A 14,415-nucleotide genomic window follows, 5' to 3' on the forward strand; every position below is an offset into this window, starting at 1 on the left:
TTAAACCACACTATTGAGATCGATTTGGGTGTGTTTGGAGTGAAAACCATTTGAACTATTTATTTGTATTTAATTTATGTTTGCCCATGTTCACAAATAAATGGGTGTTTAAATGTTTATTACCATTTGTAAATATTTACAAATGGAAATGGTTGGAGCCCTACGAACAACGAGAGACCGACGACCGTGCCGACGGCCTCGATGGGAGGTCCTGAGTTGAGGTAATCGGCATATGCTCGAAGATGAGCGGCATAGAGAGCAGCCACATCGTCTAGACCACCCCCGGCACCCTCGAGGCTCTCCTCAATTTGAGCAGCAGAGATTTCACGGGGTAAGAAGGAGTAGATACTCCAGACGGCATCAGGAAGGCCAATGGCAGTCTTTAACGTCGAATTTCCGGACAGCACGATGACCCATACGCGGTAAAGCAGCCGTACAAAACCGGGTACCACAGCGAGGTCTTTAGAACTTGGGTGTTCGGAGAACGCGGTACTGGTATACCGAAGGAAAGCATGGAGCGCGGTTGTCTCGTTGAGTTTGTGAATGTGTCGATATATTGGGAGGATAGCATCGAAGGTCATTTGAAGGAACGAGACCCAGGGCATGATGCGGTACCACGCTTCTCGGAACGGAGCACCGTCCGCGCCGAGTTGGGCTTCTATGCGCGTTCCTCTGGTCTCATCTAGCGCTGCTAACAAGCCACGAATGGACATCATGGCAGTGTGCAGCGTGTAGTCGACGCGGGGCGAGGGATTGTCAAGGGCAGTTGGAGGTGGGATTCGTTCTGAGTCAAGAAGCACCCAGTATAAAGGCAGCAGGAAAGGCGTCCATCGCCTTTCGACGTTCACTAGATCGGCGAAGTGTGAAAGGTCCCGAGGCTCAGTTGCCCGAGCAAGGGCCACGGCAACGGCGGTCTAGATACTTTCTGTAACAGAATGGACGGCGAAGCAGTGGAACTCACGCCGAAGTCGAAGTGGCAGACGTTCAAGCACCCGCAGATCGAATGCAGGGTGCATGATGGGCGGAGGCAACCTGTCGTCAGAGTGTCACGAATCATGACGTGGCGTCACTGCGTCACATCGGATCACCGATAATTTCCTCTCTTCTTCTCCGTCGACCACGACGCGTGTCGCGCAGTGTCTAGCGCGTAGAAACATCTCAAAACACTGTGAAAATGCTCAGCGCAACTCGTGTACGAGCGCCACATTGCCCTGCGCATGGGGGGTGGAGCGCCGTGCGAAAGACTTTGTCAGGCGAGGACCACAGAGGCGGTCCCTGTGGGTTGCGGAATCAGCTCTAGGTCTGGCGCGGGGACCGGCAAGGTGCGTGGTCCGCAGTTTTCTGGACATCGCCGCTGAGACAGGTCCACGGACTATCGCGGTGGCCGATTTAGAGTTTAGACACAAAAAACACCTACGAAGTGGAGAAGATAGTTGGATGAGGTGCGTGCCACGCGTGTCGCGCAGAACCGGGGATCTGACCTTTGAAAGTTGAATGTAGTCATTGCAACCTCATGGCCCCGACACATATCGGCTTGGATGACACACGCAGCGTCGGCTCGCCGGGCTCGAGCGTCAGCAGTTGCCTTCCCACTCCGTTATCAAACAGCACTCACCCACTGCAAACACTCCTTCCGCACACTGCCCCCGCCTAATGCATTCCAAGCTCCGCAATCCTCTGTGGCCTCCCGGCCAGACAACCTGTTCCTCTGAGAGTCTCCCGCCTCCGACTCCTTCTGCTCAGGATACCCGGCCCATCTGGCTGCCAATGCTGAGCATAACATCGAGCTCCTGGCACCATCTTCCTCCGCTGTCCGACTCCTTACGCTCGAATTCTCAGCGTTTTTCTGGAGCGACGAGCAACTCTTTCACGACGTCGCCCTACCTGACGCTCGGCTCCCGGCTGGTGAGCGTTGTTGAAAAAGGGTGTGAATTTTAAACGCATATACACTGGGGACGTTATGTGTGCTATACACCAGCACACGAACATGCTAGTCCTGCAACATTGTGAATTGGGGAAGATGAGAAAAGCAGACCAAACACGCACTGATTTGTTCTTCCCCTCACCCGCACTAGCTTCTCCCAGTCCCACACCTAACAGAAACGCCATCCGCGTAGATGCCCGCATACACGAACCCAACACTCCCCCAGCACATCGCGTTCCACTCCCACGCGCGCCAGAAAACATCTGTCCCGAGCGGCGCCATGCTGACAAGGTGGCCAAAGTCGGCCACGAGAAGGACGAAGAGCAGCCGGCGCCACGTCTTGAGCGACAATGTTGAAGAGAGCACGAGATGCTCGTTGAGCGCGAATAGGAGGTACAAGTTGGCCAGCTGAAGCAGCACCATCGTGGACTGCGTGCTCAGCGGCGTTGCCAGCGGGCGGGGAGAGGGGGAGGGAGAGGTCGTGAATGTAGGCGGCGGGTTGGAAGGCTGCGTAGTAGGCTCCCGCAAGTGCCGAGATGGGTTCGATGTAGAGAAAGAAGAGGCGGTAGGGCAGCGGGATGCTCGTCGTCATGGTCGAGAGGAAGCTGCGGCAGTGTGGGAAGATTTTTCGCTCGGATCACACCGCCATCGTAAGCGGGTGACCTGTGACCGTGACGCGACGTCACACGTCTATCTTCTCGACAACCATGACGGACGACCACGCCGTGGCGCACGCTCGCCGAGCTACGCATCCGCATTGACGCGATGGCATCAGATACGCAGGCTATCCAGCACGTACGTATCCTGCTCTTCCGCGGCTCCCTGGCGCTGAGTCAGCGCCGCTGACCTCATTTTTTCTTTTCGTTTTTTTCTCATCATGTAGACCCTCGACAATGCGATGACCGTCAAAAACCGGTACCCCCTTCCGCTGATCAACCCCTCATCAACCGGCTCAAAGGCGCTCGTTACTTTACCAAACTCGATGTCCGTTGGGGCTTCAACAACGTCCGGATCAAGGAAGGTGATGAGTGGAAGTCGATTCTGACAACTCCGATGTTGTCCTTGTGCGGCCTGAACTCCTCCATGTCCGCGCACTCGAGGGCATTTCCGTTTCCGGTCCTGGCTCTGAACTCCTCCACGATATCCGCGATGCCCTCTCCGGTGAGCCTGACCTGGAGGAGCCCGTCGCACTAGCGGCCCGGCAACTTCTTAAGGTTCAAGGTCAAGCTCGAGGCCCCCGCTCCTCACGGTCTGACGAGTGGGCCGTCTCCGGCGGTCTTCTCCATTTCCGAGGAAAGATCGTTGTACCAAAGGACAAGGACCTTCGGAGACGCATCATTGAGCTCTGCCATGACACTCGAGTCGCCGGACACGCAGGTCGCTTCAAGACCTTGGAGTTGGTCTCCCGGAATTACTGGTGGCCCCAAATGTCTTGCCATATTGGCAGGTATGTTGCAACCTGTCACTTGTGCTGTCGCACCAAGGGACTCTGGAGACTGCCCCACGGAGAGCTGCACCCCACGGAGAGCTGCACCCCACGGAAACACCCCCGGAACGCTGGCATACCATTTCCATTTACTTCATCGTAGAGCTCCCCGAAGCCCATGGGTACGATGCGATCATGGTCATCGTTGACACCCTCGGAAAGCACGCCCACTTCTCAGAGTGTCATACGACGGTCGATGCCGTAGGGGCAGCCCGCCTCTACTACCAGAACGTCTGGCAGCACCATGGGACTCCGGAAAAGTACGTCTCCGACCGCGGCTCGCAGTTCATCGCGGACTTCACCCAAGAACTCTGGCGCCTAATCGGCATCAAGCCTGCCACGTCCACCGCGTACCACCCGCAGACAGACGGTCAGACAGAGCGCGTCAACCAGGAGTTGGAGCAGTACTTGCGGATCTTTACCAACTATCAGCAGGACGACTGGGATGAGCTGATTCCGGCCGCGGAGTTCGCCTACAACAACCATGTTCACTCCTCCACGCAGCAGGTCCCCTTTATGACGGACACGGGACGGCTCCCGCGCATGGGCTTTGAACCCGGAGTCCGCTCCGCTATGAAGTCGGTGAACGAGTTCCGCGACCGGATCGCCACCGGTGTTGCTGAAGCCAAGGCTGCGCTCACAAAGGCCAAAGAGGAGTACAAACGCTACTACGACCGGAGACAGAGTGCGTCTCCGGAGTTTAAGGTTGGCGACCGTGTTGGGCTGGATGCCTCTGACATCAAGACAACTCGCCCCTCGGAAAAGTTCTCCTACCACTGCCTCGGACCGTTCAAGATAGTTGCGGAGATTAGCAAAGGTGCCTACAAGCTCAACCTCCCTCCGCACTACTCAAAGCTCCACCCAGTCTTCCCCGTCGTCAAGCTCGAGCTTGCCCAGGACGACCCCCTTCGATGGACGCCCCGGCTACGACCAGCCCCCTCCAGACCTCGAGGACAGAGTCCCGGAGTGGCAAGTAGAGGAAATCTTGGACGCAAGGGTGAGGTGTAAACGGCTGAACTACTTCATCAGATGGAAAGGCTACGACGCATCGCACGACCAGTGGGTCCGCTTCGACCGCGTCTTCGCCCCGGAGAAAATTGCGGAGTTCTATCGTAAGTACCCTGGCAAGCCACGACACATCGCCTCCGCGACCTTCGACTCGATTCCGTTCTGGTCTATGCGTCGAGACGCCGCATTCAAAGGGGGGGGTGATGTCAGGGGAACCTCCCTTTCGGCCCCGAGACGCGCCCGATTCCGGTCCGATTCCTGTTCCGACTCCGGTCCGGCCCTCCATCTCGCCCGCACAATCACCAATCCGTCAACGCCCTCCCGACAGTCGCCCTGGGACCTCGCCTGTGACGCCGCCCAAGCCTTCTGTGCCCGACAGCAGCAGCTACGGACAAGCAGTATATAGTCAGCTACCTAGCAGGCGGACCCTTGCAGTTTCTTCTCTTTGGATCCCCCCCTGCTAGGACCTTGATCTCAGTCCTCTGGGGTTGCCCTTACACTTTCCCTCATCTTGTGCCTTTCCCTCCCTGTGAGTACCGCTTTCTCTCGAGAGGGAGAAGAGCTAAGGTCTCAACAGCTTCTCCCTCATTCACCACAGCCCTACAGCCCCTGGCCATTTAGCTGCTGGTCCTTGGAACTGCCACGCATGAGTCCACCATAGAGCTGAAGGTGTGTGATCGCTTCTGTTTAATTTCCTGGCCGCTAACTCATTTTAGGACTCCCCCCCCCACACCTGCCCGCCGCTAACACACTGGGAAAGTGAACTAATAGAGGAGTTCAATCAAGACCTCAACCCTATTAATCTACTAATCCACTAATTGTTTGTGTGTGTGTGTGTGTGTGTGTTCGGGGGTTCGAGTTGCAGGAAACAACTAACAGATTCAGAATATCCAAATATAGCAATAGAATCTGCTTATTAACAACTTCCTACAGATCACTTTGTACTGTTGTTATGAAACACAGAGGAAGGAACAATTAAGCTCAACCTTCAAGGTGATTCACAAAATGAACAAGAGAATATATCTGTTCTTGTCACAAGATACTAACTCAAATATGCAAACAAACTTGCTTCCTGGCCACTTGTTTCCTAAGAGGAAGGAACAGTTAAGCTCAACCTTCAAAGTGCTTCACAAAATGAACAAGAGAATATATCTATTCTTGTCACAAGATACTAACTCAAATATGCAAACAAACTTGCTTCCTGGCCACTTGTTTCCTATAAACAAGATCCCTTGCTTCCCTGTTCTTGCAATTGCACTTAACCTGACCTAACTTGAACTGCTACCTTGCTACCTGTGAATGGGTATGCCTCGATACACCGTAGTTTCCATACATAGTAATTTGACTGCTTGCTTTCCGCGTCCATCTGTGTCCGTGTCCGTGTCTGAGTCGAGCCGACATATCGGTCTCTCCGCGTTCCCCTCCTTCCTCCTTTAACAGGTTATGGGCCCCGCGTAACCCTTGCCTCATTCCCTTCCCTTTCGGCGCATCACATTCGAAAATTTTCATTCACATTCACCATCACCCTTTGCTCTTCGCCATCTTCCCTATGCCCATTTCTGCTGCACACCTCTCTGGCCTCGCCAAGCTTGCAGACCTTGATGACACCAACTGGGGTCAATGGAGCAAGACAATGGTCATGTTCTTCCGGGGTACCGGTGCAACGTGGATTGCAAACAATTCGGCGGCTGTGCCAGCTGAAGGAGCAGCTGCGCTCGATGGAGAGATTGTCTGGACAATCTATTCCCATGTCCATGACGACTACAAGACCCTCATCGAGGACGAAAAATCTGGGCTTAGTGCCTGGAAAATCCTCAAGGAACGCTTCGAGAAGTCCAGCATGGCACGCCGACTCAAAGCTCGTACCGAGTTCTACCAGGCGGTCCACGACCCTTCCCTACCTGTCGACATCTTCATTCGTAAAATCACAGATGCCCGCAAATTACTCAAGGGCTTGAACTGCGAACCCGGCGATCTCGAAACAGCTGATATAATACTGCTTAACCTTCATCGCTCTTGGTCCACCGTCCGCACCGCCATCACGACACAAAAGGACGAACCCACCCTGGAAGCTGTCATCTCAACACTCAACGGATCGACTGTTGATATCCCTGTCAAACAAGAGGACGACATACCGACTTTTGCAATGGCTGCGTTTAACGGACATCATCCGAGTATGGGTTCGGGTGGGAGACGTGGTGGTTCTGGCGCTGGTGGTTATAGCCGCTCGACTGTCTTACCTGCGAACCGTGATGCTGGCAATTCAAGCAACACAAGCACGACAAGTCATTCACCCATTGACGACAAGGGCTTCCGATGGTGTGACCCCTCCAACGAGAATCATTGCCATAGATGTGGACGACCTGGGCATATTGCTGCGCGCTGCATTCACGACATGCCCCAACACATCAAGGACTTCGTCATGAACGGCGCCCCTTGTCATCACTCAGCCAAATTTGCATTCAGTTACGAAAGTTATCCTAACGACGAGGCTTTCAGACATGCTGTACATACAGAAATGGATGCTCCTCCTGATTCCGATGTATACAGGGCGCAACTTGCTGCAATGAGGGCCTCTTTTGACAATGACATCGATGAAGAAGGACAATACACTGGCAGTGGGGCAGTCCAAGCACCTCTTCGCATTTAGCTGGCATTTGGGTGGGAGTTTTGTTTATCTTTTTGTTTGCGGTGCATCTCATCAGGTGGGAGTGTGAATGGGTATGCCTCGATACACCGTAGTTTCCATACATAGTAATTTGACTGCTTGCTTTCCGCGTCCATCTGTGTCCGTGTCCGTGTCTGAGTCGAGCCGACATATCGGTCTCTCCGCGTTCCCCCTCCTTCCTCCTTTAACACTACCTTCTTACCTGGTTGTCACACTTGTGACCTAGCTACCTTACTTCCTTGCCAAATATGGTAATAGTATAAGGCTGGCTTATATCATGGGCTTATAGATCACATGTTCTCCAGAGTCTTTACCTTGTACCATCGCTATCGTCTTCGAATACAGCACACTCTTGCTGTATTTCGGCCGTCTCCTCAGTGTTTCCTGGCTGGGCCGCCAGGTTTCCAAATAGGTGGGGTGGGATTCTCCTTTTTTATCCACTATAATCGAGCTCCTTATATATACTACTCAGAAATTAATTACAGCATGTTATACACAAACCCGACAATGAGGGATCTTATTACTTATAATGTTGATTAAATTTAATATTGTTGTATGCTTGCTTTGCCCTTTCAAATGCTCTGTGAATGCAACTTAAGGCAATGTAACTTAGATTAGTAGAAGGGTATTTTCGGAAATTTCGGAAAATTTTGACAAATGTCATAATGATAGAAAATTTAGCAAAACCTTGGAATATTAAGCTGATTTAGAGGGAAGTTTGGGTGAGTGATTTTCATTGATGTAGGGAGAAAACTGACAATTAAAAATGGCCCAGCAGAGCATACACTAACGGCTAAGCGAGAGGGTCTGCCAACAATTGGCAGAGCATTAACTACAATCTTAAACTAGTAATTAGGATCCAGGCTATTAGGGGAGTTCACGCTAGGCTGGGCAAGCTGTTGGGCAAGAAATAAGAAATTAAATGGATATAGTTTTTGAGACTTGCCCAACCTGAACACCGAAATTCGGTGTGCAGCTTTTTATTCGGGTTTTGGGCAAGAATTATATTAAATGCTTGCCCAACATCCAAAATACTAATAACCACTGATTTCTTCGGTGGGGCCACCGTGAACACCCTGGGCAAGATTTTGGGCAAGAAATAAAATATTATTTACTCAAAAACTTGCCCAGCATCTTGCCCAGAGTTTTGCCCGCCTACCGTGAACTCCCCTATTGATTTGCCTTCAGCACATCTAAAAATTCAATCTATATGGAACTATGGTTTGTAGATACCACAAAGGAAGGCAATGTAATACTATAAAGATGTTAACACATATATTTATGTAAGCACCACATATTACTCTTTTTCACCTCAATGGCAGCTAGCAATCCTTACTACTTTTCCTCAGCCTACTATGGCCAATCCTACCTTTCTATCTGGGTTGGTGAGGCCTTCTCAGCAAGAAAGTTGAAGATGTTGCTGGAAAAGTTGTCTGCTCCTTATAAGTTGTCAACAGTCAGGAAAGTTGCACTTGCAGAAGTTGAACATGTCTCTAGGAAAGTTGTCATCAAGTATAACCATGTTATGGAAGGTATATTGTATCAAAAGTTTTACAACAACTTGCTGTAAAAACAGTCAAAATTTAGGTACAACTTTGGTTTTACCTGAATTTAATAATACAATTTGTTTTTTTGGTGCAACTTGCAACTTTTCATGCACAACTTCATGGCTAACAACTATTCCTCTCTCATCAGCAAGCTTACAGGAACATGCTGCAACCTGGACATACTTATTGCAACTTTTAACATGCAACTTGCAATGTGTAACTTAGCATATACAACTTGTAACTTGACATCTGCAACTTGTAACTTTCTTTTAGTAACTTATGATCTTGTAGTCAACATATTCGAAGTTGTAGTTACAGTAGACAAAAGTTGCTAGCCAAGAAAAGTTGAAGTTGCAGTGATAAAAATAAAAGATGCAGCTAACAACTCACAAAAATCGGTAGGTTGCAAGTGTACTAAGAAAGTTGTTTTCATTACTCTGGAAGTTGTTCTTTATTGAAACATGTTGAGAGTGATAAATCAAAGTTGTATTCAAAAAAGGGCAGAAAAAAAGTTGAAAGTTGTGAAATACTTATGATACAGTATACTGCCCATACCATGTCACCAGTGACGAGCCTCGTCACGGTTCTCACGTGATCGTGGCGCTTAGTCAGCATCCATATCCGGTAGTGGGCTTAGTTGAGTATTTCATTGTGATCTCTCTCCCTGTGTTCCTGCTCCTTTCTGTACATCAGGAAGCACGGATTTGGCAACAGAAACACATGCCAATGATATGTCCTGTTTCATAGCTCTCGTAGCACACCCATAACCATGACATATGATCTCATAGTATTTCATAGCACTACGACTGTCGCAGTAAGAAATATGTGTTGGTACATACCGGAATACTTAGCTATCCTTACTATCATTCCAGTTAGAGCAATCAGAGATGAAATGGATGAAAGGGTATTAAAGATTAATAATTGATTCGGTTGGCCCCCCGTGCAAGCGTAGCAGCAAGCTCTGCATCCTTGCGCTTGTGATACTCAGATATAAGGTACATGCTGTAGCGAAAGAAGAAAAAGTCACGGTGCCGCAAGTAAGGATTGAGATAAAAGACAGTGGCTTGATTCAGAATGTCGGATGAGTTCCAGTCTGGATTGGTAGCATTGGAGAACCGCGGGAATAAATGGCATGTCTGAACAACGTCTGCCAGAGAGATGATGGATGCGCGACGTTGACCAACGGTGGTAGAGTGGGAGATGCGAGAAAGGCCCGATGCTGTGTCAAAGTCGTTTAGAGGGTTACGGAATTGAGTGAACCAGTGGACATAAACCAGCGGATGCTCGTATTTTGAAATGCTTGGGGGAAGACGGAATATAAGCTTCACCTGAGCTGCCTGGAGACCTGGATGTAGGAAAACTTAGTTTAGTAACTTAATATTTTCCCGGACAACTTGGACGCACCGCTCAAAGGACCCTCTGTCCAGTCCCTGGGCTTCACACGCACAAGGAAAGTGCTGAACTTGGCTGCACTGCCACGCTTAATGCCCTTGTTCGATATTGAGCCTTGGACTGGGAGGATTGCCTGCACGACATCGGGATTCTCGCAATCTGTCTCCGCCCGCACGAATGAGCGGCAGCTGGAGAGCAACTCTCTTGAATGCACCAAAGCGAGTTGCAGAGGTGATAGGACCCTCAACGATGATGTTCTCGTCACCGAGAAACTTCTGGAGATAAAACACGAAGTCGCGGACATGAAAACGTGTCTCGACTTCGGCAGCGGACAGATTCGGATAGCCGGGCCGAGCAGCAATGTTGTAAGTAATAGTTTCCGGACTGTCTTCCTCATCTCCGTCATCAGCATCGCGATCTATTTCATCGGCTTTTTCCAGGTCATCCTAGTCTACATCTGTCGGCGGTCCGTAGCCATGTCCCGGAGTATAGCCAGGACAAGCCCACTGTAGATACAGCGAGAAACGGTGCGCCGCCTCTTGTCGCGTGAGCCAGCGCGTCATTTGCTGGATGTAATCCCATCGATTTGATGCGCGGTAGCCATTCTTTGCAAGATCGATATGGAGGCGCTCGGTATTTTCCGTGTTGTAGCCGTCTGCCATTCCAAGCAAGCGAATAGAGTCCACATAATGACGAATGTTGTGCAATTTCGGGATGTTGAAGTCGTTGCGCTCCGGTCCGAGCTCGCGAAAGACTGGGAGATTGTGGTGCATCTTCTCCCATGCCGCTTGCATAGCGACAAGCGATTCATCCGTGTGGACCTGGAAATGTGCATATCCCATGAAATCAAGAAGGTGCCGCGTGACGGAAGTCACTCTATCGTCGACCGCCTCATGGACAGCACCCAGAAACGTCTTTGCCAACCCTCGATACTCGGATCCCGTCCACTGCTTGATCACGGAGGTGCCGTTAGCAAAGTGACGGAGCGTGGGATGCCGCGGCATCGCCTTGAAACGCGCGTCCAGCTTCTTCTTCCTCTCTTCCTCCGTCACCTCCATCGACTCTGCTGCCCAACTTGAGACATGGTCCGCAAACACACCCTTGTGAAGCTGGTGGAGAAGGTCCGGGGTTATGCATGAGTGAATGTCGCAGTGGGGTAAGTCAGCCCAAAACGGATCGATTGGTCGTAAATTCAAGTCGCTGAACTCCTTGGGCTTCAGACCTGTCGCCTGTTCCTCCAGAACCTTCAAGGTCTCGACCTGACTTCGCATGGGGAAGTTCGTTGTTGATCCACGCTCCTTTGGAGGGCAGGAGCAGCGTGGGCACGAGTTCTCCTGGCAGCAGACAACCAGACACTGCTCCGGGTAGTCTGCGATGTATGCGGCAGGGAGCGGGAAACACCAACGAGCCCAGCCATCTGCACAGACAATATCGACGCCATCTCGACCCGCCTCCACCAGCTTATCAAGCATCTTGCACATGCAATCATGGAAGACCTGATATGCGGCCATCTTGCGAGCGCCTTTGGAGTAGCAATCGAGTTTTGGCACTGGTATGTACCCCAGAAGCACTGTCGCTCGCGAATTAGGCTGACGACGAATAGATTTGCTGATGTTCCCAATCGAAATGTACACCGGCCATGCTTGCTTGTCGCCCGCGAAGGACGAAAGCTGGGTCTTGTCTGAAGAGAGGATTACGGGCACAATAGTTGCGCCATCATCGAGAAGATCCTATATCCCGGGTGAGTCTCGTCGTCTTTCTTGTGGGTTGTTACTCACCTGTGTATCCCACCACCAAGTTCCCGTCCACATTTCGTCATACTCCCGATTGCCCAACTCTCCCGTCGACTGGTCCCGCGTCCGAAATAGACGCATGGGCTTGAATGTCTGCTCCTTTTTGAAATTTGGGTTCCCCAGCAATTCTGCGATACATTCTAGCGGGTCCCGATGCCAAAGCTCTAACACCTCAACCTTCGCTCTTCCATCGCCATCCAACTCGTCTCCCTTGACTGTCATTGGCGTACACATTCAAGCTGGGCCCACGGGCAGCGAATCAACATGTTTCAAGAATGCTCGACTCGTCCCAAAAGGCAGGGCAAGCTTGTCGCGGACCTGACACGGTCAGAATCTTTATATTCCATTGGGACGATTATTCACTTGCTTTTTTCAAGTGCAGAAACTCGTCAATACTGCCTTGCGATAGGCCGGACCGAATCAGCCAACGACCAATGTCCCAATCTTCAAGAGATGGAAATGGTGAGCAGGCCTGCTCACCAGAACTCAGCTTCCCCTCATACCATTCTTCAAACGGTGTCCCCTCGTACCATTGACCTCTGCCTGCCTTGTGCTCGGATGGGTACTGTTGGCGGTGAAGATATCGTGGGTCGTAACTCGATATTGGATCATTTGTAGTGTCATCTGGCACGTCTTCCATTCGAGGACGGCGTAGTGGAGGCTCCTCCCTGTCGGAAAGGGACTCCTGCTCCGGGATGGAGTCGACATCCATCGGTTCCTCGATATTGGGATCCAGCCCAGGTAAGTCGTCAAAACCATGGTTTTTGTCCTGCTGAAAATGTCGTTCTTGAATCGACAGACATCGCTTGTTTTGCGTCTGGTGCAAAGCCAGGCCGGGCTTCGTTGCAATTTGTGCCTTGCAGAAACCACACCTGGGCATCGCTGGGGGGAAGGAATGGACAACGGGACGATACACCGAAGTCTTGGCCACATCCATATGAAGATCGTCATCGCATCCATGGCGACTGGATGATTCACATGGTACGGTCACAGCCTTCCTCTTTTTTTCCCTTACCCCACGATGTCGACGCAGGCTCCCCGAACCCAACGCCCAACGAAGGTGACGGCCAAGCGCGCTCAGCAAAGTAGGTTTGTTTTTCGCCGGGCTCGATGCGCATCTCGTTGATCGGCGCGCCGAACGCGTCGCGCGCTGGGCACGCGTACGAGCAGCTGCCGTCAGGCCCGTGCTCCCCGGGAGGCGGGCCGGGGCGCGCCGCCGGGTAGTCCCGGGCGCAGGAGGCGGTGGAGTCTTCTGCGATGAGCGCACCGCCGGCCTGGGAAAGAAATAAGTGGGCAGTTCAAGCGCAGGGAGGGACGTATGAGCTCGTACACGCACTGCGGCGTGCCGTCGGGGTGCGTGCAGTACAGCGTGCCAGCGGTTCTGTCGTCTGGGACGATGTTTGCCCAGAGGTGGAACTCGACCTGGGCTGGGCAGTGGAAGCGCGGGGTGTATGCCGGGACTGGGTCGGCCGGGCCAGGAGAGGCGCGCGGGGCGAACGCGCGGGCAGCAGCGCTGCGCTCGGAGCAAGACAGAGCGAGGAGGACGAGGGAGACACGCATCGCGGCAAGGGCTCGGGCGACAGGCACCAGCGTTATTAGTAGTTTGGAGGCGTCGATCGCGAAGATTAGGCCCCGCTTTGACGGACCTCGAGGAGGAGGAGTCGTGTCTCCCCTGAAGGAGAATTGAGATGGTGGGAGTGACTGCAGGCGAATCAGGAGAGACGTGGATCAGCCCGAGGGGCCGGAATATACCGGGACCTACCACCTTGAAGTTTGAACACGACACACACAATATCAGATTGAACACATTGTCATAACATGAACACAATCCCCAAACCTTGAACACAAAGCTGCATAGATTGAACACAACTAAGTACACCTTAGACACTACTTTGTGTAACCATTGAATCAAGTGCGACACATTTGATCGCAGATCACTCCATCAAAATGAGACCATTGCGTGTATTTCTTCTAAGTACCTATGTATCTATCGGGATTTTCTCGTGGCTGCCTTACCCTTCTTTGACTTGGGCTTTGGAGAAGCCCAGTCAGCATCCGCGCGGGCCGGAGCATTCCGTGTCCGGTCTGGCCGCACTCGCTTCCCCGTCGGCATCTCTTCAGTGCTCGGCGCCTCTTGCCCATCGTCCACCGAGTCCTTAAGAGCCTTGCGCTTCTGGCCGTGCGTCGGAGAGTCGGGATCACCCATGACAGGGGGGCTTGGACTGGGGTAGCTGGGTAGACGATAGTCGACAGGCTGTGGGTGTGGTTGATAGAAGTCAAGCGGAGCGTATTGGGGTTGGTTAAAATTGGCGTTAGAGTAACCCGCGGTGAATGTTTCCGTTGCAGTAGGCATAGGTACGTTATCTTCTGCTGCCGATGATGATTGTAGGCCGATATTGCCAAGGAACGCGTCCCACTCAGCATCGCTCAGTGGAGCAACAGAGCGAGGCTGGAATACGTTGGTGGTAGATTCGGATTGGGGAATGAAATAGTCTTGCTGAAACAGTGTTGGGCTTTCGACGAAAGGGAGAAAATGGGGCCCGGGAGACAGTGTCGCTGGCATCATGGGCCCAGAGTACACGTCTGGAAACATGTCG

General features: G+C 51.9%; 1 protein-coding gene across 1 annotated transcript; it reads right to left on the reverse strand.

Annotated features, from left to right (window-relative positions):
- Positions 1-9,547: 9,547 nt before the first annotated feature.
- On the reverse strand, positions 9,548-14,384 carry MIND_00561800 (uncharacterized protein; the record flags this gene model as incomplete). Its single annotated transcript, XM_037362392.1, has 9 exons — positions 9,548-9,978; positions 10,038-10,145; positions 10,201-10,417; positions 10,481-11,755; positions 11,804-12,033; positions 12,083-12,136; positions 12,182-13,092; positions 13,155-13,490; positions 13,846-14,384. 9 exons carry the CDS (start codon positions 14,382-14,384, stop codon positions 9,548-9,550), a joined length of 4,101 nt encoding a protein of 1,366 aa, XP_037220313.1.
- Positions 14,385-14,415: the final 31 nt, after the last annotated feature.

This window comes from Mycena indigotica (genome assembly GCF_014461135.1).
Source record: "Mycena indigotica strain 171206Taipei chromosome Unknown Mind.scaff0005, whole genome shotgun sequence".
NCBI lineage: Eukaryota > Fungi > Basidiomycota > Agaricomycetes > Agaricales > Mycenaceae > Mycena > Mycena indigotica.